Raw genomic sequence first — 23,597 nt, 5'->3', positions numbered from 1 at the left:
AGTACTTGTAGTACAGAAGTACATCACTATAAATACACCTACCGATAGTGAAATGTATCAGGTTTTCTGGAGATGCGGTTGTTGAAACCAATGTACAAGTTATCCCAGAACATTCCATGTAGGACAGTTTGCCTGTGAACTCCTATTCGATTTTTCATCTACCAAAAAAAAAAGAAAGAAAAAAAAAAACGCCCCCAAAACAATGATACCAATGTCGTTATTTGATCTCTGGATTGACATTGCGTTATAAAGTCTTATGGAAAGAATACACGTGTCAATTTAACAAAGGTTACAGTGAGGGAGCTTGTACGTAGTGTGTCGCAGTTTTTCTGCTGCATAGGGACAATGACACTGCATCGAACATTTATAAGGGACGCTTGCCCGGCAAATAGGCTTATAACGCCGTCTCTTAAAACTGTATTTTGTCCTGTTTATGAACACAACAATGACATTTCCGTATTTTGGCCAAACCCATATAAAAAAAAATAGACCTTTCCGGATAACTTCCCGATAGTCACCGGGTAGACACCGGCAAATTTCACATGCAAATTAGATAGGTAGCGGGTGACTACCCGATAAATTTTCGGGAAACCATAGTGGATACCTTTCAGGTAATAGGTACCGGATGACTACCCGATGACTTTTTTGGGAAACTAGCGGGTAACTACCCAGTGACTTTTTTGGGGAACTAGCGGATAACTACCCGATAACTTTTCGGGGACCTAGCGGATAACTTTTGGTGACAAATTAATATACCTGATGACCTTTTTGGAGACTTCCTGTTGACCTTTTGGGGAATGCAGAAATACAAATTCATGAGTATGCACAAATTTATTAGACAGTTAGTAAGCTTATTATTTGAATTGTAGTTTTGGAGAAATACAACTCTGTAGGCATGGCAGTTGAGCTTATAAAGTGCTATCTTGCAATAAGAAACTTGAAAGTGTACAATGTAATTGTAGTTATTGTACAAAAATATTCTTCTGATGTAATTTGGTTCGCACCTTTATGAGGTGCATACCTTAATTAATGTACAACCAAATTGTTATGATTATATACATGTATTACAGTACCTAAATGTGATGACACATCTTATAATTTTTATATCAAATATTATAATTTATTTACAACAAATAGTTTAACATAAAGCTTATATCATGTTAATTGACACATTAGCTGATGATTAGTAATTTAATTGACATTAATTAACTGTCAAAATCATGTATGATTTACTGGAAAACATATAAACTAAAACATTCAAATGTGTCATATAGGTACATGTATAAAGTCTGCATCAATATACAAATCATTTCATACAAATTTTCTTACCTGTATTATCATATGAAATCAAGCATTCAATGCTTTATAATTCCTACAGCATGGTCCAGATTAATTAGTAAACATCTTGTAATGTCCTACATAATAAATCCATACATTTTGGACCACAAATAACTTGTATATTCTGCACAAATATATTCCAACTGCCAACAGCTAGCTGCTCCATTTTGAATTCATTCAGTGACCTTTGACCATATACCCACCCACAATGCATTCTTAAGATGCTTTATGCTATTTTCAAGGTCAAATTAAAAGCGGATAACCACCGGGTAACTCCTGCAAAGAATCTATGTTTCTGGGAACCTTCTGGGTAACTCATTTGAAATATTTGAGTTTTTGGGAGACTTCCGGATGCTACCCGAAAACTTTTGGATAACTTAATTAGGTATCCGCAAGGTATCCGCTAGCGGGCACTTTCGGATAACTCTGGAAAAGGTACCCGAAAGGTTTCTGATGACTACCGAATGGTCATCGGGTGGTCACCGGGAAACTTTTCTTTCTGCTATGGGAGGTTCCGGATGCCCGGATATTTCCAGAAAACGTGCAGGCAATATATAAATTATAATTAAAAAGATATATGATATACTTAAAAAAAAATGCTACTTTTATGAAAAAGTATCCAGAAAGTGTTCCTTATCAGCTTTGATACATACCTCCAAGTAGTTGTGTACTCTTGCAGGTCTTTCCGTTGGGTATATTGGTGTTGTGCCTTCAAAATCCACCAAGAAATCATATCCACCTTCGATTGCATCAAAGTTATCATCTGTCTCTATCATCTGACAAAAGAAAATCAATTAAAAGGCTCTGTCAGTGATCCCAGCGAAATCATTAAAGATTCAAATGCGTATCAGTGGCTTAGAAGTGAAGGATAAGTCAATAGAATATTGTCAGTAGGTATTTTCTATATGTACAAATTATTGGTTGATTATTATGAACCTCATTTTAATTGCACACAGCTACAAGCAGTGGCGGCGCCACGGGGGGCATGGGGGGGCAAATGGCCCCCAGTCAGAACTCTTTCCCCCCTGTTGCCCCCCCAGAAAAAACCCAAAATTACGAAAATTTCCACTTTTTACGGTAATTTTGCGCAAACTTTGTTGATTTTGCCCCCCTGAAATTCATTTGCCCCCCATGGCCCCCCCCCCCGAAAAAAATTCCTGGCGCCGCCACTGGCTACAAGTGTCCGTCGTGACAAACTACCCAAAACGTTGACCACAATGTAATCTTATACCCTTTGTTGCTGTGTTCGGTCTTCCCGCTTGCAGCGTATGTTAGCACAACAATCCTCTTTATAAAATTCAAATATTTGATGACTTTGTTTTCAGATTTAGGTAATCGCTGATAGGGTTCAAGGCAGGAGCGCACATGAATAAACCTACACCACTCACAAAAAGAAACTCGTCATTAATATTCATCCTTGCTGTTCAATAACTTGATAATTTTGGATTATTCTGAAATATACATTTTGTTCATTGGACTTTTCTTTCTCATTTGACACCCTGTTCGTGAACATTGAGCAAGAATTGACCAAGATATGCGCCTCCAAACTCTCAAACCCCAAAATGAAAAGTTGAAATCAGGCCATTTTACGGGAACTTAATCCTCTTGGCGTTGAAGTCGAAGCCAAAACTTGGTTCCGCAAGCTGATTTGGTGTACGTCATGAGCACACACAAAAGCATATACCAAGTGTGACGTTTGGAACAAAAAATATTTTGATCTAATTCAATCAGTAATTTTCAGCAACATGTGGCATGTTTTTACCCAAACCAAATTAGATTTCCAATAATTGGTCTATTAACTAGATAATACATAAGTGGTAATTATGTAGTCTAGGAGGAAATAGGCAAACTAGTGTTCTAAATTATGACGTAATTTCATCATAATTTACGGCACACTATAGATTCTCGCGTTAACTTTAACTTCAAGCGGCTTTAATGGCAGGATGGTTTCTAACTTCATTTCTTAAGGTCTCTATTATCCGTTTATAAGTTTGCCCTCCATGGGCGACATGTTAGCAAGGTGGAGTCGGTACTCAGTTGTTCTACCTCATTAAAAGCAGGTCACTCCCGCTTAAATTACGCAGATGCTTTGTGATGGAACTTACCCTAATGACAAGATTGTAACTGTGGAAACCACACCAATTGTAGTAGACCGAGATCCATTCTGGGTAGGCGAAGATCTCTTCATCGACTGTGCTGTTGATTTCATCAAGATACTTCTCAAAATTCCAACTAATTGAGGAAAACAAAATTAAAGACAACAAACACAAATATAAGCTTGAAGAGGAATCGACACACATGGAAATATGTAACACTAGATTTCGCGGTTCTCGGGTTGGGCGGTTCTCGTGATAGGCCTATCAATGATTAAGACACAGACGCTTACTTTGGTACCCATAATCTGAAAACCCACCGTTCGCCTCTTTCAAGCCCTGCCCTGCTACCACATTGGAGGACCCAAAAATACCCCGAAATTCTAGTACCTAGTGTTTTGATGTAGGCCGTCAATTCAATCGGGAGAAATGTGAACGCAAACGGGTTATATTAACTGATGGTTTTTTTGTTAATCATGTCTTGAAAATAGTATAGGCCTGTTGGTCCGATGAGATGCACCTGATAGTCACACTGTAATGCTTTTCGATGCGCGATGCGGCACTCAGCGCACACTCCCGTTGATACTCCGAGATAACACACCGCGAGCATGCGATATCGCACCGCACGATCGCGCTATCGCACCGCGCGAACGCGATAGCGGACGGACGGACGGACGGACGGACACTCTGTGATTAGTATTATGATGCGGGGGCGTAGCAAGCGGGTGGACAGTGTGGACGATGTTTTATGGGCCCCTGAAGACGAAAATGAAATAAGGCTGATAAACAGATGATGATTTAAGGAAGCCCCATCATGCACTTTTGTTTGTTTGTTTTATTTCTTCTTTAACCAGGGACACTCAATCAGTTGAAAACATAATTAATCATCTGTTCTTCCTTGAGGCGCTGCAAAAGTGTTATCACTAGAGTTTCAACTGCCACTTTACTTTTCAAATCCCATTGAACTCTGTGCAAAAGATGTTGTTTTAGAATTGTGCGTGTGTCATTATTACTTGGTCGATTTCAGAACAAAAGTGATGTGTGTTTAAAGGATAATTCACACCTAATCGACCAGCATCTTCACGGCGTTTTTATGTAAATATAATTGTACAAATTCAAATTTAACCATGCACTTCTATGCAGCGTAGCAAAACAGTGGTGTCATGTTACTCACACTGCTCCACTGCTGCACAGTAAACCCAGTGGTGTGGTGGGTAGTACTATCATCCTCTGGCTGATGAAGGAGATGTTAAAAGGGCCAGGCACTGCTCGTTGCCCAAATTATAGATTAACTTACCTTTCTTTGAAAACCTTGGTACCAGGTGGAGGTGGGGTGATGAAATATCTGTAAAAAAAACAAAAACAAAAAAAGCCTTATAATGACAACCAATTATTGGTGTAATGGGCTATTTTTGTAGATATACTGTTATGACACCTGCCATAACCTTGTGAAGAGTTTTAACTAAACTCTCTTCACGCGGGTGTCGACTGCAGACGACAAGTTTCAAAAAAAATTTAGAAATTCAAAAATTTCAGAAATGTAAATTTTCATGACCATATTTGGAATCAGCATGAAAAATGCATTAAAATGAGTACAAACAAGCCTAGTATTGATTCAGCAGTTCTTAAGATAGCTCTTGATAGTTTGAGAAAATATTTCAAAACTTGAACTTTTTCCGTTGATGAAGGGCATGGCTAGCATGCAGAGCATTAACTTGTGAAGAGTTTTAACTTGTGAATAGTTTTAACTTGTGAAGAGTTTTAACTTAAAAGTCTTCTACACAGGAAGTATGTTTTTCAAATGAATCCCATCATGTATATGGCTTCAAACCGTCCACAACTTGGGTGAGTATTTCACATGGAAGTTGTCTATTGTCTATTCTATTTGAAACTCACACTCCTTCTGTGGAAGACAATCACTTACTCATATAACGAATTACATAATAGCAAACTTTATTTTTAAAACTAACTATAAAAGCTTAATTAACTCGAAGCAAGCGTTAATATACCAATACAATAGATCGGTCTTAAAATAATACTTGTTTGTATATGCTTGGATCCGTAATTTATTTGCTCAAACTCCATAATGGCGACTGGATTAATGTAGCTTTCATCAGAAGCACACTATATGCTTGTAGACGGGGTTTTACGGTATAAAGGGTGTAAAACGTTTCAATAATGTTTCAAAACGTTTTTGAAAACTTTAAGAATACAAAGCCTTATAACAAAATGCTATTTAAAGGTTGCAAAACATTTTGTCAAAATGTTTGCCAAACAAAGTTTACAATAACACGTTGGCAAATTTGTTGAATGTTAGTGTAGTGTTTTTTTTTTTATTTGTTGTTTTTTTTCATCTAAACCCTTTTCATGACCTTCGTATAAACCAAAATTTAAATGTTAGCAAAACGATTTGAATAAAAACCAATAGGTTTTGCTTGTTTTGCATTACGCTTGTAATGTTTGTAGAACATTTTTGTGTTTGCTGGGTGATGCATGCTACCCTGTAAAAAAACACTTAAAAATGTAATCTTTTGAATTCATCATGAACTTATTTAGTAAACATAGTACTAAGCTATCATTGCATCACTACACACGTGTCTCATCATCTTTACACCTAACCTGAGCAAGAATTGCTATTCATAAGCGCAACAGAAATCGTAACAATCAAATAAAGAGGGTTTAGGGGGGGGGGGGGTCCAGAGGGGGGGGGGTTAAGTTTTAAGAAGGATTTAAATTGGAAGGAGCGGAAGGGATTGAGGTAATTTGACGAGGTGCGCGGCAAAAAAGAGAATATGATATTTTTAATACTCAATACGTATCCTTAAGGTGGTACTAATTAAAACCCTTGGTAAATTTGTGACTATTTTTGCATTTATCTCAAAAACTTATAAAACACTGGTAACAAAAGCTCTGTGTATTATAGAGGCAATGAATCCAATTACTACACTGGAATTCCAGTGACTCAAGACAAGTAGTTAGTGATTTATTGATCAAATATTGGTTTTCTCTCAGTTTTGACTGTAACTCCACATCTGTTGTCTGTGCTGAAATAAAATTTGCAGTGCAGTACTTGTAGTCCTTGCCCCTATATCTTACTTGTCACCAATGCGCTATAATGTTTTAGAAAAGTGCCAAAATAGGCACAAAATTGGGTGTAGTACCACCTTAACCGATTGCAATTTCAACAGTGCTCTACTATTATGATGTCTATGTATTATACATTATTTGGAATAAACACCAAAAAAAAAAAAAGCTTCCAAAAATTGCGCTGGGATTGGGAGGGGCTATGTTAAAACAACAGGATTTTACGGGATCAGAACTATCTCTTCTGACTTTTTTATCCTCTTCTATACATGCATGGGAGAAGGTATTGATAATGTTATATCATGTGCCTATATTCAATCCAATGTGGTCCCAAGCAGTGCAGTATGATTTACCGTGTTTTACATTATCTGCTTACTAAATATGATACCTTTGTTGTCAAAATTTATGTTGTTAACAGACCCTCTTTAATGAAATATGGGTGTTTTACAGACAACATTGCTTTACGACACATTTGAGGTCTAAAATGATTTTGATGAGGCAAGCCTTACTCGTCTCCTTGTATGACTTTCTGTAAATCTAGCACTGCTCCTGGTTGCGGTGTCCATGTCCTGATTTCTGGTGAATATTTGGAGATCATTTGATTCAAGGCTGCTGGGTCATTCTTCGTGTTTGTGGTCTTAATATACCTATGAAAGAGTAAAACAATAAATACAATAAAACAAAAAACACACACACACAATTTTGTATGTTTGTATTTTAGCAGCAACTTTAACAAAATTTGTATGTTATTAAACAATATGTACCCTAATATATATCCAGTATTTAAAGGTTTATGGCAACCTTTTCTAACATTTTAAATTATAAAAACTCATAACTTCTTCCCTAACCGCTCTTTAATGCAATTTCCTGATATACATGATGGGAAACATTATTTTGACAATCTTCATAAATAAATGCTATACTTTACTTGTCTGATGGATGAGCCTCTACAAAATATCCTGCAAATGGACAGTAGACTCTGGGTGCTACATCTCGAATCACTTGGGTCTTGTAGTATAGTAACTTGTTCCTCTCTCGTTTGATGAACTGTTTCTTCCATGTCTCTGTTACGGGAAAAGATTAATAGCAACTTTACCATATAACTATGGCTGGGACATTCGGCCCGTCTCTGGTTGGAAATATCTGGTTCTGGTCATTAGTCAATATATGTTTTAAAGCCTAGCCCTTGTAGGTTTTGCCTGATAAGTTGAATGGCACCAATGGGTTATTTAACTCAGCCCTGCCCAAAAACACCAACAGCGTTTGGTTGTGGTAGTAATTTGTCCATAATCACTAGAATATAATATTATGGGTACCAGTCATTTTGATACACCCTGCACTATCACACACCGATGGTGGTTACCTGACGGTGAATGCAAAATCGCATCCCGTCATACAATACTTGCTAGCTATCTCAAAATAAAAAAAACATTTGACCAGCTGGTGTCATGAATTACCTGTGTACTTTCCTCCAGAGAAAGTCATGGGGAACCCCGAGGCACCGCCGGCAAAGTCACTCAGCATAATATCTACTCCATGTGGTAATCGACCACCATTAGGATTGGTACAGTCAACTGTGTTAAGTATCAGATGACCTGTAGGTAGACAAATATAAATGATGTTAACATTCGAATTGTTGTTTTTTTATTTTCTTGTTCATTTCAACCCATATCTATAATAAAGGTTATGTGGTCAAGAGTTTTCATGTAACACAATGTTGATGCACTAAGGTAATACCTGCGCTAATCCTTACAATATGTTACTTCTCAGATGGTGTTTATTTTAAGGGGATGTGCAATAATTATGAGGGGGTAAAATTTCTGAATGGGCCGCCAAAAATCGCCCCTCCCCCCAACTTACGCGGGTGAAAAGTCAATAAAATAATTGAATGGCTAAACGTTAAATATGTCGCCTCCGCCAAATGTGACCGGAAGTGACTCGAAGATAACTTAGGATACGAGCGGTGTCTGACAATATTTTTGTTGGTTTTGGCCTACTGAATCTCTTGACTTGATACCACTTTACCTTTGTAGTCAACCAATAGGCATGTGTCCATATCCGGATGTACACCATCCATCATTATCATAAAGCGTAAGTCTTCATTTATCTGATATAATAATAATAATAATAATAATAATAATAATAATAATAATAATAATAATAATAATAATAATAATAATAATAATAATAAGAATTAACACATTTCATATTGTAGTACCTTTTAAGTATAATGTAAAACATCCTTACTTTGTACCTTCCTTTAAAACTCCCTTGCTTCAATAATGGGTAATGATACTGTAACTTTGCATAGTGTTTACATTATGATCTTTGTTCAAATCCGGGGGGGCACACTCAACACAAATGACCATGCGGGTATGCTCAGCTCTGAAAGCTAAGAAAGACCCTTGATTTGGACTGTTCGCAGCTCCAAAAGTCCCCATTTTACTTGTTCGCAGCTCCAAAAGACCCCCTTTTATCGGTACGCCGTCAGCTCCCAAAGACCCACCACCTCAATATTCCAGGGGAGCATACAAACAATTCCGGTGGTGTTCAAAAGAACTTGTAAACTATCTTGATACTCTCACAAAATAATCATTTGTTAAATCTGTCAGCCGATATAATTTGAAATAATGCAAATGTTCAATTTACCATGGATGGTACTAGTTTGTTTATTGTTGTCTTGATTAACTTACTTCATGCCATAATCCAAATCTCAGGACATTGATATTGTTGAGTATCACGCCGCTGTCCTTCAGCTTGACAAAAACTGGCATGGCGGTGTCGCCAACATAGATGGGGATATTTGGATTTCTCTTGGTAAGCAACTCAAGGGTTGGATAACTGTGGATGATTACAAGATCAAGCAAACTAAGCTGATTAGGTGATTAGAGGATAATGACTGTACATCAGTTGTTTTAAGGGTATTGTGAAAAAATTTTGCTTTGGAACCAACGTATAGCCAGAGGGGCCCATATAAATAACTGATGCAAAGTCAATAGCCTTATTCATAATCGGTAATTTTCATCTTTTTAATTCCGTCTGCATGATATTTCCTTTCTCTAAATTTGAAAATATAATACAATTTACACTTTATAACCGCTTAAAGAAATACCGCAAGCGACCAATCACACTAGTGCAATCATACAATGTCAAAATACAGGGACTAGCTCTCGTGTAAATCGTTCGAAAGGGGAACACATCACACAACGATGTCATTCACTAGTAAAAAAAATTGTAATGAGAATTCATTCAAAACGATGAGAATTGGACAAAAGTATGAGAATTGATATTTTCTCATCCAAATGAATGAGAAATACTAATTAGCGTGTCAACCACCCCGGGCAACCACCTGTCACATTGTTTTAAATGAGGAAATTTAAGTTTCAACCGTCATCCTGACGTTCTGTATCTTGTATATAGCTACTATCAAGTGCAAATTTGCTGTGACACATCCACGGTTCAATGACTTCCCCCCCCCTGCCCCCTTATTCAATGTTGTATACCAAACACCACATTTTTTTTAATGTGCTACATCATAATTATCGTTTGCTCCAACATTGGTTGGTGGGGGAGGGAGGGGATTCAAAATAGCCTGAAAATTATACAAATAAAATATCCTATGGCGAACTTCATATGGACGGTTTTATTGAAGCGAGGTTGCGAAATATGCATATATGCAGTTATTAGGCCTATGCATTTCTATAATAATATATATAAAAAAAACCCACCAAAATTGAACATGTTGAAGAAAACCCAAGCATTGATACATGGAAATAGAAATCAATCAATCAAGATTTATTCATTTAATATTTCATATAAAGACATTTTAATAATTATGCAATACAGAAGAAGTGTAAATTGGCAATGTGAAGAAAAAAGAAACAAAAAGAAAGAAAGAAAGAAAGAAAGAAAGAAAGAAAGAAAGAAAGAAAGAAAGAATTGAGATTCACCAAAAGACCCGCTCACCTTCCAATCTACTCATAGATCTTTGGTTTAAATATATGACAATAATGCAGTTGTATAAAGTGAATAAATAAGTTGAGATAAAAAAGAGTTTGAAACATATCTTATAGAAGAGAAGAGGAAAAGTAACAATAATAAATAAACAGCACTACAGAAGATTCGAACCCATGACCCTCAATAAAGCCTATACATGTAGTTTACCAGTCAGATCCTCTAACGCTGCACCACGAGGAACTCTATGAACATTTAATCGATTTGTAATGTATATTAAGTTATTCAATGTACATATGGCCCGTGGCGGAGTACAAAACTGAACTGAAACGTCTCAAATGGACATAATTGTATCGGTTTACTACGAATATATTTGTTGGCAATGTATTTAGGGTTAAGAAAATAAACTTGGAATTTTGATTCGTGCACTTTCCTCATGGTGGACACAATTCAAATAAAGAAAATTACATTAATTTCTTTTAACACTGTTTGTGTCGACCGTTTGGCCATCAACCTTTTATTCTTATTATAAATAACTCTGCACGACTGACAACGGCCCTACTGCAGTGTTGTGGTTTCGTTAATGCCTTGCGAACACGAGGTCTAGAGTTCGAGTCCAATTGTCGCCGATTTTTTTTTTTTTTAAAATTGTGTTCTTTATCCCTTTTTAAAATCTCAGATGACACCTACGACGGCGCAGTTTATCGATTTAAATTTGTTTTTAAAAATTATGATCAATAATGAAATCCGTGAGATTATAAATTAAAATTAGCAAAGTCTCAAGATACTGGTTATGGCTTCCTTAGATTTTACATTCACCTATTTGGACACAAATAACGCAATGTAGGTGTTTTGCATCAAAACAAAGTAATCATAATAATTCCTTATGAGAAAATTGAAGTTCACATTAATTTCAGTGTGAAACGACCATCTGTGACAGGTTGTTGACAGGTGAATTAGTATTTCTCATTCATTTGGATGAGAAAATTTCAATTCTCATAGTTTTGTCCAATTCTCATCGCTTTGAAAGAATTCTCATTTTACAATTTCCACTAGTGATTGTACATAGCGAGTATTTCTGTATCATTGTACGTTTTCAAGAACGTGCGTTTGTGTCCTTGTAGTTCAAATTGAATTAAGCAAATCACGCATATTCATGAGGTTATTAATAGAGACGTGCCCCCCCCCAAAAAAAAGTCCATAATATTAATTAAAAGTTAAATATTTTGTCATCAGACATTAGTTTCACTTGTTCTGATATTTCTGTCCATTGGTTTGTACAGGATTATTCTAGAAATTCAATGGAAAATGCTAATGAGTAAAGTAAACAAGCTATACATTTAAAGCTACATGGACGTTTCTGGTATATTAAGTGGTGGCGCTATTGCAGAAACATACCTAAGAAGATCTACATAATTATGCGTATGGTTCAGATTGGCTTGCGTTGAGGTAATGGGCGAATGAGGTATATTTAGTTAAATGATGTAATATGTTATAATTAGTGGATAAGTATTCTAGAAGAGTAACAAATTATATAAATGATTTTGACAACAGTGTAGAGCTATAATAGCAGGTAACTCTGTGAAACTATTACCATTGTGCAAAAATTACCATTACCGGTAATAATGTAAAGTAATATACCGGTTCGAGTTCTTGTGTGTTTGAGAGAAGGCAAAGGCGGTAGTGAAACCCAATAGTGCTTGACTATTTCGTAGACTTAAAGAAGATACAGACAGAAAAATCTCCATCAACGAACTGGTGATTTTTGCTGCACTAACATAGTGTGTTATCTGACTGCCAAGTGGACCGGGTAGCTTGCTCAAGTGATCTCCGAGAGAGGAGCTTACGGTCAACTTAGAAGACCATTTGCAAACCACTAGTATAGCAGCTAGGATAGTGAAAACATAGTATACAGGACTATGGTGGACCAGGGGTTCCCCGTGTGTAGAGAGGATCTTGGACATTGCCGCACCTTGGTTCCAGAACTGTGGAGATCAAAGGAATCCACCGAAATTAACTTTACTTCCCTCTCCTTCAATTCAAACTGTTCGGGTATTTCCGATGGTCACAACCTATAAAAAACTCACCTCAGATGGTCTGAATGTAAGTGGCTAATATAGATGAAATCTGCCTTCTCAAGCCTGTCTAACCAATCTGCAGGAGGTTCATGAAGGAGCCACCACCCTCTGGCAAAAGCTGGACCAGTCAACCAAGGATCTGTGAACATGATGGTACCATTGAAGTTGATCTCCATGCACGCATGTGTTAAGTAGGTGAACTTTAAAAGGCAAATAAAGAATTATGTGAAATTTATTTCATTTACTACTACTACTAATAATATTTTTTATTTATTTCTTATATAGCGCATTACAATATAAAATCTCAAAGCGCATTACAATAATGCACATATCAAATGCAGCTTCAAACTTCACGATTGAAAAGGCCTATTTGATCATGCCTATTTTAAAACTAAACCATATTTTGGTAAATTCTAATCCGGCACATTATGATACCCTATTAAAGCCAATGTGACTTCAAGAAGCAAAGTTACAAGCATTTTATTGGACGAAGGTCCGGTTTTAAAAGTGACAGTCTGGCCTATTCAAAACTCCACGGTTTAAACATCTGGATTGAGAGTGGTACTGAGGAGTAAAAATTGAAAGAAGAACTGCTTTAAGACAGAATATATGACTGCAAACTGTAACGCCCAACCAGCACTTGAAGTCTATGGTAGTACCATCAACCATGTCACAGACTTCAAGTATTTGGGTTCCAAGATGGGCTCTAGTGTTGGAGACCTAAAAAGAAGAAAAGCACTAGCCTGGGCAGCTTTCTGGAAACTGGAACGCCTTTGGAGAAGCCCATCCCTGCCAATCGAAACAAACATCAAGCTGTTTCAGACAACGTGTGTTACAGTCTTTCTGTACGGGTGCGAGTCATGGGTAATTACCAAGGACATGGAAAACAAGATCAATGCATTTGCAACATCTTGCTACAGAGTCATGTTAAACATCAAGCGTGTGGATCGGATTCCAAATGAAACCATCTACAACCTGACCAACACCACTCCACTGGTTGCCAGAGTCAAGATTCATCAACTCAAATTTCTCGGCCATATACTGCGTCTTGAAGATGGCGAGCCTGTGAAAGAATATGCGCTTTATATTCCACCACATGGGAAGAGGAAACAGGGACGGCCGCGCACACTGTACTTACAGTATGTCCAGCACCTCCTGGGAGATACTGAAGGGATGCTGCAGCCAAACAAAATTGTTTCGCTTGCCCAAGATCGCACTAGTTGCAGCCGACTGATGATGATGAAATAAAGCTTCATTAACGAAACTGCTTTGTTGCGCTGGATGGGATATTTTGCGCCTTGTATAGACCAGTTTGTCACTTTTAAAACGGGACCTTTGTCTATTCAATTGCTTGTAACTTTACTTCTTGAGGTCACATTGGATTCAATGTGGTGTCATAACGTGTAGGATTATATCTATTAAAAAACAAATTTACCCCCAATATGGTTCCGTTTTGAAATTGTGGTTATTTTATTATCAGTACATGGTATTAAACTCGTTTGGTGACCCGGGAGCATAAAAAAAAACCTGTGATGCTATAAATTGGTCTAGATGTGTACAACAAATAAGGCCACACACACCTTTTTAAATTTTTGCATTATGGACAATATCTTTAGATTGATTTCAGAAAGCATTAGGGGAAATGTATAAGCGGTCGATCCTATTTTGAAGTTTGCACAAGGGCGCTTTTCATCAAATCATTGGATTTGCTGATTTTGTGCGCCATCAAGATCCCAACATTTTTTCTTGGTTTTTGTAATGTAACCATTTGGTACAAAAAATGCCAAATGCAGGTTGGGATAATGATGGCGCATGATGTTACGCACCTCCAAAGTTTACCATTTGCAAGTAAGCCTCAGAGAGGCTGAAATTTCAAGAATTTTTTAAAGCTGAACGAGGGCGCTGTGCACGCTCATATTTTACATGACTGTTGTTGGTGTTAATATGTACCAAAATTATTATTTAGAGAAAATTCTATTTTTTTTGTATCACAACCCCCTGATTTGGGTACATAATAAAGGAGACTGGCTCTTAATCATATTTTAAAAGATAGTAGTAGTAAGGAGCTCCTAGGTCGTAGCTTGGAAACCAGACTGAGGAGCATTATGCTGATGCTCGCCTTAACAGAAATACACCAGTAGCAAAACCTTCCAACCTCCCAGGACATTCTGCTAATCACTTTAATGTCATGTGTATTGACTAATCCCCAAAGACTGACACTTACATGCCAAAGAAACTTGAGAAAGTCTTTTTTTATGTCTAAACTATGCAAGGCATTAACAGCTGCTATCGGTATGATAGCGCTGATGAGTTGGCGCCAAGATAGTTGTTAACCTCCCGTTTGAAGCTCAGCCGATTCTGGTTAGAGATAATTGAACCAGGTAGAGCATTCCAAAGGTGAGCATTCCACTTGATCTCTAAACTTAAGCAACCCAACCATTTGGCTTAAATGTTAAAGATTAACATGCCAGTGTATCTATTAGCCCTATCGATCTTACTTGCATTCACTACTGGACCCACATGTACATGTTTGATGTGTCAACTCAGATGTGGCTTTCATACTGTAGGTGTAGGCCTCCTTGCTGTTTTTGCAGGTTTAGCAATTCTGTGAGCCTTGGACCTGGTAATTTTTGGCTATCGAACAATCGAACTGCCTATTTCTTATGCCTACATTTGCTGTTTTTGTCCCCCTGTATACTGTACCTTGCTCTTTCCTATGTTTAATTAAACAAATTTTAATATATTGAGAAATTTAGAACTTGTGAACCCATTAGTAGGCATATCACCTCAAAAATAAGCGCAGCAAAAACACGTTATTTAATGTTTCTACATGAATAAGCTTCATTAAAGCATCAAAAATCAAAAAACGGAATTAAAATCGGTCAATGCATTGTGATGTAGTGTCAATTTTAGGATGCTCATAAATGGAATGGAAATCTGCCACAAATGGCTATAATCACAAAATTGGCACACTTTTTTTTAATGTTTATTTTGACGCTTGCTTGAAAAAGCAGCGTTAATTCAAGTACCACAGGATAAATGCCTATCTTTTTTTGACTTCGTCAAAGAAAACAAAAGTTAAAAATCTATCATTAAATACTTATAATAAATTAACCAAATTTTAGCAATTTCGGCCAATCTGCAGACAAATTAAAGATGAAAAAAGTATTAAGTTCAGCTAATTAATATGCAACATTGATGCCAATAGAAAACCGTACATGGTATCAGGGTGCGGTTTTTTTGCAAACATATGTATACAAAGTTCTTTCAATTGACAAAAAAATACACAAAAAGTAATTACTTCTGCAAATGAGCTAATTACAGCTAATTATGTATTCATGATATTATTATGTAAATTAGGCATGAGTAATTTTGGGTTTTTTCAATATTTAATGAAAGTCTTTTCATTCATCATAGATTTGTCAAGTATGAACCTTTTATGATGTTGAATAAAGAAACTGCAGTTGTTTACTTTAATATAATACAAAAAATGCAAAGTTTGACATTTTGGAATAGAATTTTAATTTTTCTGTAAACATGGTATGTGTCACCATTGCTCAAAGCCAAATGCGGAAAGTAAATAAAAAAATTCATTTGCAATGAGACTTTAAATTAACATTTTGTTATCTGGATTAACATGGGAGGGCAAACGGTAAAAGGAACCGCCATTCCACTCTACAGTGTATACAAAAATGGCGTGGCCTTGGACACGCACAATGGCCTAGAGCTATTGTGGTTTGTAATATTACTCCCTAAATTCACTTTGATAATATTATATTTCAACTCGTTTTCCTCAAGTGTGCCATTCGTTGTCGACGGAAATAATTTACATGCTAAGAAAGATTATTATTTCAGCTAAATGGTGGTAGGTTTTTTTTATTTAAAAAAGTCTATATTTATTGATTTATGAGGGATCTTCAACAATCCATAAAAACAGGTAGTAGCTCTTAAACGAAGCAACATATATTTTTTGAAAACCCGATGGTAGTCAAAGAAAGGTTTCACACACCATATATTAAAAATTCAAACAACTGGGAGCACATATGAGGAAATTAATTTTCGACATGGATGTGTGCCAAAATTGAACAACTTTGATGCGCGCGCTTTTCATTACCGTTATGCTTGCATGCACAGTATGGCAGAATAATTGAGCAGCCAATACCTGTACTCTTTAGCTCGGATTTAAGACCTTATTTGTTGCAATTGGTTGATAATTAAAGAAACGGTGATCTAAAACCTAATGAAGAAACGAAATCAAAAGCTGCACTTTTGTGTTCTAATCGTTGAAACCACGACGCTAGTTTAAACGTGTTAATCAATGAAAACGCGGCGCTAGTTCTCTTGTTCACGAACGCTTTGTGTACAAATCAATAGGGCATTTAATGCAGCAAACTGCAACTTTTACATTGGTATCTTCCTTGGGTTTTGTTTCTTGAACAATTTCAACGAATGAGGTCTTAAATTCGAGCTAAAAGATGCAGCTATTGGCTGCAGGATCCAATATGACATATCTGTCTTTGTTTAGGATATACAGGAGGTGAACACAACTGGTACCTTAATTTTTTGGCTTACTGTATATTATATATAAAGCACGCACCTTAACTTCACCTTCTTCAAGAGGTTGAGGTACGCGTGAATTGTATTGCCAGGGTTGAGGTGGACGCAATTCAACTAGACTTAGCCGTTCCTGATCGTCTATCTCCGCCACTATATGATGAGAAAAAAAAGCAAAATATTGCAAAGTAAAAAACGTGCAAAAAGAAAAAAAAATATCAGAAAAGACCACTTATATACAGCAATTCAGTGTTTGATTCTTAAAAGGGGTTTATTTTTGTTTATGTGAACAATGAATACAAATTGTAGGTACAGGAGCAGGTCAAAGAGGAAAGAATTGCAGATAATGGACACCAATATAAATTGCACATGTATTCGATGCCCCATGGAGTGTAGGTCTGGAATCTAAAGTGAAGTGTTCTGATGGCATGTTTTTTTGTCGAACTTTACGGCAAATAATCTGAGATTAATGTTCATTTTGCTGACCAAAAACTACTAGGCGATATACACCAGGCACAAAAAGAAACCTGCCAGTTATAGTCATCCTTGCTGTTCAACAACCTGATCATTTTGGATTAATCTGAAATATACATTTTGTTAATTGGGCTTTGCTTTCTCATTTGACACCCTGTTCGTGCATATCGAGCACGAATTGACCAAGATATGCGCCTCTAAACCGTCAAACCCCAAAATCAAAAGTTGCAATTTCAACGATTGGGAACACGTCGTTGTATTGCACACAAGCACCACGGGCCAATCAATAAAGCACATACAGTAACAAGCACAATTGAATCGTTAAAATTGCAACTTTTGATTTTGGGGTTTGAGGGCTTGGAGGCGCGTATATTGGTCAATTCTTGTTCGATATGCACGAACATGGTGTCAAATGAGAAAGCAAATCCAAATAATAAAATGTATATTTCAGAATAATCCAAAATTATCAGGTTGTTGAACAGCAAGGATAACTATAACTGACGAGTTTCTTTTTGTGCCTGGTGTATATAATGAGCAAGTGCACAACGATGAAGGTGTGGCGGCAAAAGGTACTTAACTTAGGGTGTGTGCGAGCATATTTTGTTTCGATGAAAAAAGGAGTTGCTCAGTACCCCTGACTTCGACCCCTCGGGGCCCTCGTGTTTCAAGCAGTACATCGTCGATCAGTAACCACGGGTGTTTCGCTGGTACGGACAACGAAGCAGTGCGTATATAATGACTTAGGGCATTATCCTCTTTCCATCACGTGGGATGCATGTATACGCAGTGGTTTTGTCATGTAAGATTCTGTTAAATTTACTATGGTTAAGGTTAATCTTTAAATCAAATTTCTCTGTTTTACTTACCTAGCTGTTCTTGGATAAAACTGTCAGGTGGGTTAACATATCTCATGGTTTTGGCATCTAGTTTCCATCCATGTTTAGTACATTTCATAACGCTAGTGCATGCAACAGGTAAAATGATTGTGGAAAAGAGCATTAATTAACGGTGGTTGGTCGGGTTTGTTTCACATTATGTCTTACATTGAGACCTAACAAATGTACCATAAAAGCAGCCCGTCTCTAAATTCTAGGTTGAATAGTAATACCACAGGATATGGTGGCTATCACTTTTTCCACGTCTTCTTACGGAGGCAATTGGGTTGGGTACTTATCAGTTACTCGAACCATTTGTGTCATTTTCCCAATATATTGTTTTTTTATGGAGACAAGCTGTCAAGGTAACAAAGTCCCGTTTTAGATACAGGAGGAAACCGGACTGGAGAAAACACGCGAGAGCGTATATGGATAGGAAACTAAATGCACGTAAAGTTGTCTCATTGTCTGAAGATATTAGAAACGCTACGCCAACTCACCCCCATACAGGGGTAATGAAAAAATAGAAGCTTTCTTCTGGCTTTATATATCATTTATTACCCTTACAGAATAACCATCCCTATATCATTTAAACATCTCAACCCCCCTTAAATAATGGCCATTATTAAAAAACGGCCGATTGTACAAATCTGTAAAATGTGTTGGACGAGGAATTTATTTCTGCACATTTTGACACCTTATATATTATTATATTGGTGTTGCATATGCATGTACCAGTATAAATGTTATATGTCAAAGAAACATATTTTTAAAATTCAAAATACAAAATGGCTACCTAATTAACATATTCAGTGTTTCTAAACTTAAAATGCCTTTTTCTGCCAGATGATTCGTTTCGCGTCATTGTTGACCTTGCACGCAACTTTACTCAGCAACCATACATGTGATTGCTACCCAATTATGAATGTATGTTGTTGGGACACATATCTAAAAAGTTATATTAATAAAAATTCCTTTAAAAGGAATAGGGTGGGCAAATGAAAAATTGTCAAGAGAAATGAAAGAATGAGTAAGTCAAGTTCACAATTAAAAACAGGGAAATATGACACAACATCGATTTCCAATAGGGGAATAACACAAAACGTATAAAACAAAGTTAAAAGAGTTTTTAACTTTATACGTTTATTATTCCCCCATTGGAGGTTGTGCCATATTTTCCCTGATTTTAATTTGATCTATTGCTTATCCTTTGTTCTCTGCTGGTCAGTTGGAACAGATTTTCCCTGTTTTTATATTAACCCTTCACATCATAACACAAGACGTTTTATGTTAACATTTTATATAAAACATGGTTATAAAACTTTTGTAGATAATAGTTATTTAAAACATTTTCGTAATCATACCTAGAGTTTTTTTTTTATCATCAGATAGAAAGACTTCTGCTCATCTTCTCTGGTGAGACAACAGGGCTGGGGTATCTTTCCATATCAAAGTTTAAAAATCTGTCATATCAATTTCCTCAATATGTTGTATTGCAACTTATGAGAGGAAATGTTTGATTTTACAATATTTCGATATTATTTTTTAACTTTGTAACTTTATTATGATTAACATAACTGTATTTCAAAGCGTCAAACTATATCATTATTTTGTCCCAACAAAAATAATGCAGGGAATAAAATATTCATTCATATTTCTACTGGTGCACATGCAATAATTTGTCTATAATACCTTATACAAGCACTATTTGTCACAAGATTTGAAAAGTAAATAGCCTATGTACACACTGAACACAATGCACATACAAGCTGTATTTAAGTATAGTCCTCTTGCTCTATGAAAAAGGGATGTTTATCCAGGATCAATTACTAGTACAAATGTAATTATCCCCTTCAGCCAAATTCACTCCAGGCTAGACTAGGGCACCCCAATGATAAACCACAGTAGACAAGCCAAAAGATAGAAAATTGTTATGTAATAATGGTATTATGGGATATTTTTACACCATTTTGATAGCTCTATAATTGGGCATCAGCAGGGGTATTGGATAAATTACTGTGGGTTTGATAGTAATTCCTTTTTGGTAGAGCAACCAGAGTATAGGCCTACATGCTGAAGCTGTCAGTATAAAATGATATATATGACCTTCACGATGCTATTAATTTAGCCCAAAGATTAGGAAAACTAGCAAAACTGGTGAACTGGTACTGTTCAAATAAAAACATCTGCAAATCTTGCTGCAATTTCCAAATAGTATTTCTATTACTTAAATAATTATTTTTGTTATTTCTTTTAATACAAACACATTACTGCCTATGACGACTTTATCGTATTACTTACATATCAAAATCAAGTAATAATTACAAAACTCGCCGTAAACTATCACCTCTGTGGGTGTTTGGGATATAACCGGCACGAATATTTTCTCAACACTGCGGCATGTGAAAAAGTAGTTCAATAGTCAGAGAATACAGGGTGGGTGCGGCACGCCGCACCCACCCAAAAAGAAATATTTTCAGTTTCATTTTTTGGAAATTGAATGTGGTTATTTTTTGTTCTAAATTTAAACGAAAAAAAACCCCATGATTTTGCAAAAAAAGGAGGTAATTGACCCCAGATCCTGATTGAAATCAAAAAGATTTGCCATCATAATTTTAAAGTGTATCTAACTTTGTGCCTGCCAAATTGCAGGAAAAAAAGTTTGAGAAATTGCGAAAAACTGACAAAAGAGACCAATATGTTCGAAATTGTTGTAATCGCGCCCAACATATCTCTTACCCGATTTTATACAACGAGTAACGATTCATTTGGACATTAGTTTACTTCTTTTAGAAACAGCCTGTATGTATCTTGTCACACATTAGATTTATTACTATTATTAGTATTAGTACTACAAAATATTCGACCATGCAACTAAAAGCTTTCAACTCACCAGCTTTCTGGCTCTTCTTCGATATCTTTAATAAATGTGCCTCCTTGATGTTTACACTTGTTCCGACTTGCCTTGACTTCCCCATCGTCTGGGTTCTTGAATACCACATACTTCTCGTTATCTGATTTTGTGATGAAGTTCACGCCATCTTTAAGATTGGTGGTCTCTTCGCGAGAGAGGGTGAGTAATACCACATGCTCTTGTTCTACCATGATGATATACGAAGTACCTTGGTGCAACTGACTTCATTCTAAGTTTAAAAGAAATACAATATAGGTATATGAATATTAACTGTGCATTATTATCGCGAAACAATTGTTTTAGTTATGAAAGCAGCGCATTTTATTTATTTTATATACGCATTTTTACGCATCTATATAAAATTCAATAGAATCGCGCTAAAGATTACTTTTCATGTTTATGTTTCATTTTTCAAATTAACTTTGGAGTTCTTAAAGGCAATTAACGGCGTACCGTTTGCCATGTTTGCACACCTCTCGTGTGCCCGCTTTAGAAAGCATGGTATTCACTTCAGTAGTTATAAAAGGAGAGTTCCAGGACAAGTGCCCTTGACTAACGGGAAATCCCTGTCAGAAGCACCTAGCTCATTTTACCTCGACTAACGGGAAATCCCTGTCAGAAGCACCCAGCTCATTTACCTCGACTAACGGGAAATCCCTGTCAGAAGCACCTTTACTCAGGAGCCCCGCTTAACACATCATTTGCGAAAAACGTGCTCGACACTTTTCCCCGATCAAACGGAAAATTTCGTCAGAAGCCCCAGCAGTTTCCGTCGGAAGCCCTTGCGGCAGCCCGCGAAAAAAAAATTGACTTAGGATTTTTTTAAATTATAAAAAATAAAAAATGGATCAAGGACATAGTCTTAAAAAAGTGACGCGGGAAGAAAAAGCGCTCCAGGAAAGAATCGAGGAATTCAAAAAATTTCACGAGATCACGAAAGAAATTTTTCTCGAGTCAAAAACCGAAGGCCACCGATTGTTCGTGTACTTTGACGAAACATGGATTCCATTGACCCAAAAGAAGAGAGAGAAATTTTACGCCGCTTCGTCTTTACAATCCAAGCACGGATTTAAGTTTTGTCACGAGTTGGGTCTGGCTACGAAACAGCACTGTTCGAAGGAATATTTCCGCAAATATTACCAGGAGAACAAAAATTTTTTTGTGTCAATCAAAAGAAAAATACACGAAAAAAATGGTGATATCGTTTCCATAGACCCTTGCAACAGAATCGTGTTCACAACCAATGTAGTGGCTGCCACTTCCGGTGTAGACATGTAACCTTTGACAGCCACTGCATCGGCTGCTACTTCCAATACACACAAGTAGATTTTTGATAGCCAATGCATTGGCTGCTACTTCCAGTGCAGACATGTAACCTTTGACAGCCACTGCATCGGCTGCTACTTCCAATACACACAAGTAGATTTTTGATAGCCAATGCATTGGCTGCTACTTCCGTTGCAGACATGTAACCTTTGACAGCCACTGCATCGATTGCTACTTCCAATACACACAAGTAGATTTTTGATAGCCAATGCATTGGCTGCTACTTCCGGTGTAGACATGTAACCTTTGACAGCCACTGCATCGGCTGCTACTTCCAATACACACAAGTAGATTTTTGATAGCCAATGCATTGGCTGCTACTTCCGGTGCAGACATGTAACCTTTGACAGCCACTGCATCGGCTGCTACTTCCAATACACACAAGTAGATTTTGATAGCCAATGCATTGGCTGCTACTTCCGGTGCAGACATGTAACCTTTGACAGCCACTGCATCGGCTGCTAGCTAATTCTAGTTGTAGCCGATGCAATGGTTATGAGACTCAAAAATTAAATTTTTTTGTAATTAATATCTTACCTTTACAACAGTCGGTTGAGAATCTTGTAGATAAATATACGTGTCTAAAAGATAAAAGCAGTGCTAATGAAACACAAATGGAAGATCAATAGAACTGTGTTTAAATTATAAACAACGTACTTGTACTGGCTGCAAAATTTCGAAATATATCCGCTCCGTTAGCTTAGAGTTGTTTTTGATAGTCTACTGCTAGCTGCTTTGTTTGTTGTGTACTGCTGCTGACCTTTTGGTAGCTACTACTGTGGCTGTGAATTGTGCTTTGTTCCCGCAGTGCTTGCATGTAGTAATATATGTATTTAAGACACGACCTCTCCACATTTTTTTCAACTGGACTTGAGACCAGCTATGGTAGAGTTAGTCGGGTCTTAAC

General features: G+C 36.7%; 1 protein-coding gene across 1 annotated transcript in view; it reads right to left on the bottom strand.

Annotated features, from left to right (window-relative positions):
- Nucleotides 1–23,597, bottom strand: part of LOC140163182 (cytidine monophosphate-N-acetylneuraminic acid hydroxylase-like) — a 51,873-nt gene that overhangs the window by 3,400 nt on the left and 24,876 nt on the right. The window contains exons 2-14 of the mRNA XM_072186567.1: nt 21,344–21,593; nt 18,442–18,533; nt 17,145–17,254; nt 12,557–12,747; nt 9,209–9,356; nt 8,541–8,622; nt 7,973–8,110; nt 7,444–7,579; nt 7,025–7,162; nt 4,729–4,776; nt 3,444–3,570; nt 1,992–2,114; nt 43–158 (exon numbers count right to left, since the gene is read on the bottom strand). Coding sequence (XP_072042668.1) covers nt 43–158; nt 1,992–2,114; nt 3,444–3,570; nt 4,729–4,776; nt 7,025–7,162; nt 7,444–7,579; nt 7,973–8,110; nt 8,541–8,622; nt 9,209–9,356; nt 12,557–12,747; nt 17,145–17,254; nt 18,442–18,533; nt 21,344–21,555 — 1,661 coding nt within the window. The 5' untranslated portion in view covers nt 21,556–21,593. The remainder of the gene's footprint in view (nt 1–42; nt 159–1,991; nt 2,115–3,443; nt 3,571–4,728; nt 4,777–7,024; nt 7,163–7,443; nt 7,580–7,972; nt 8,111–8,540; nt 8,623–9,208; nt 9,357–12,556; nt 12,748–17,144; nt 17,255–18,441; nt 18,534–21,343; nt 21,594–23,597) is intronic.

The sequence above is a fragment of the Amphiura filiformis genome, chromosome 10 (assembly GCF_039555335.1).
Source record: "Amphiura filiformis chromosome 10, Afil_fr2py, whole genome shotgun sequence".
In the NCBI taxonomy this organism is placed as follows: Eukaryota; Metazoa; Echinodermata; class Ophiuroidea; order Amphilepidida; family Amphiuridae; genus Amphiura; species Amphiura filiformis.
This window is presented reverse-complemented; position numbering and strand designations above follow the sequence as displayed.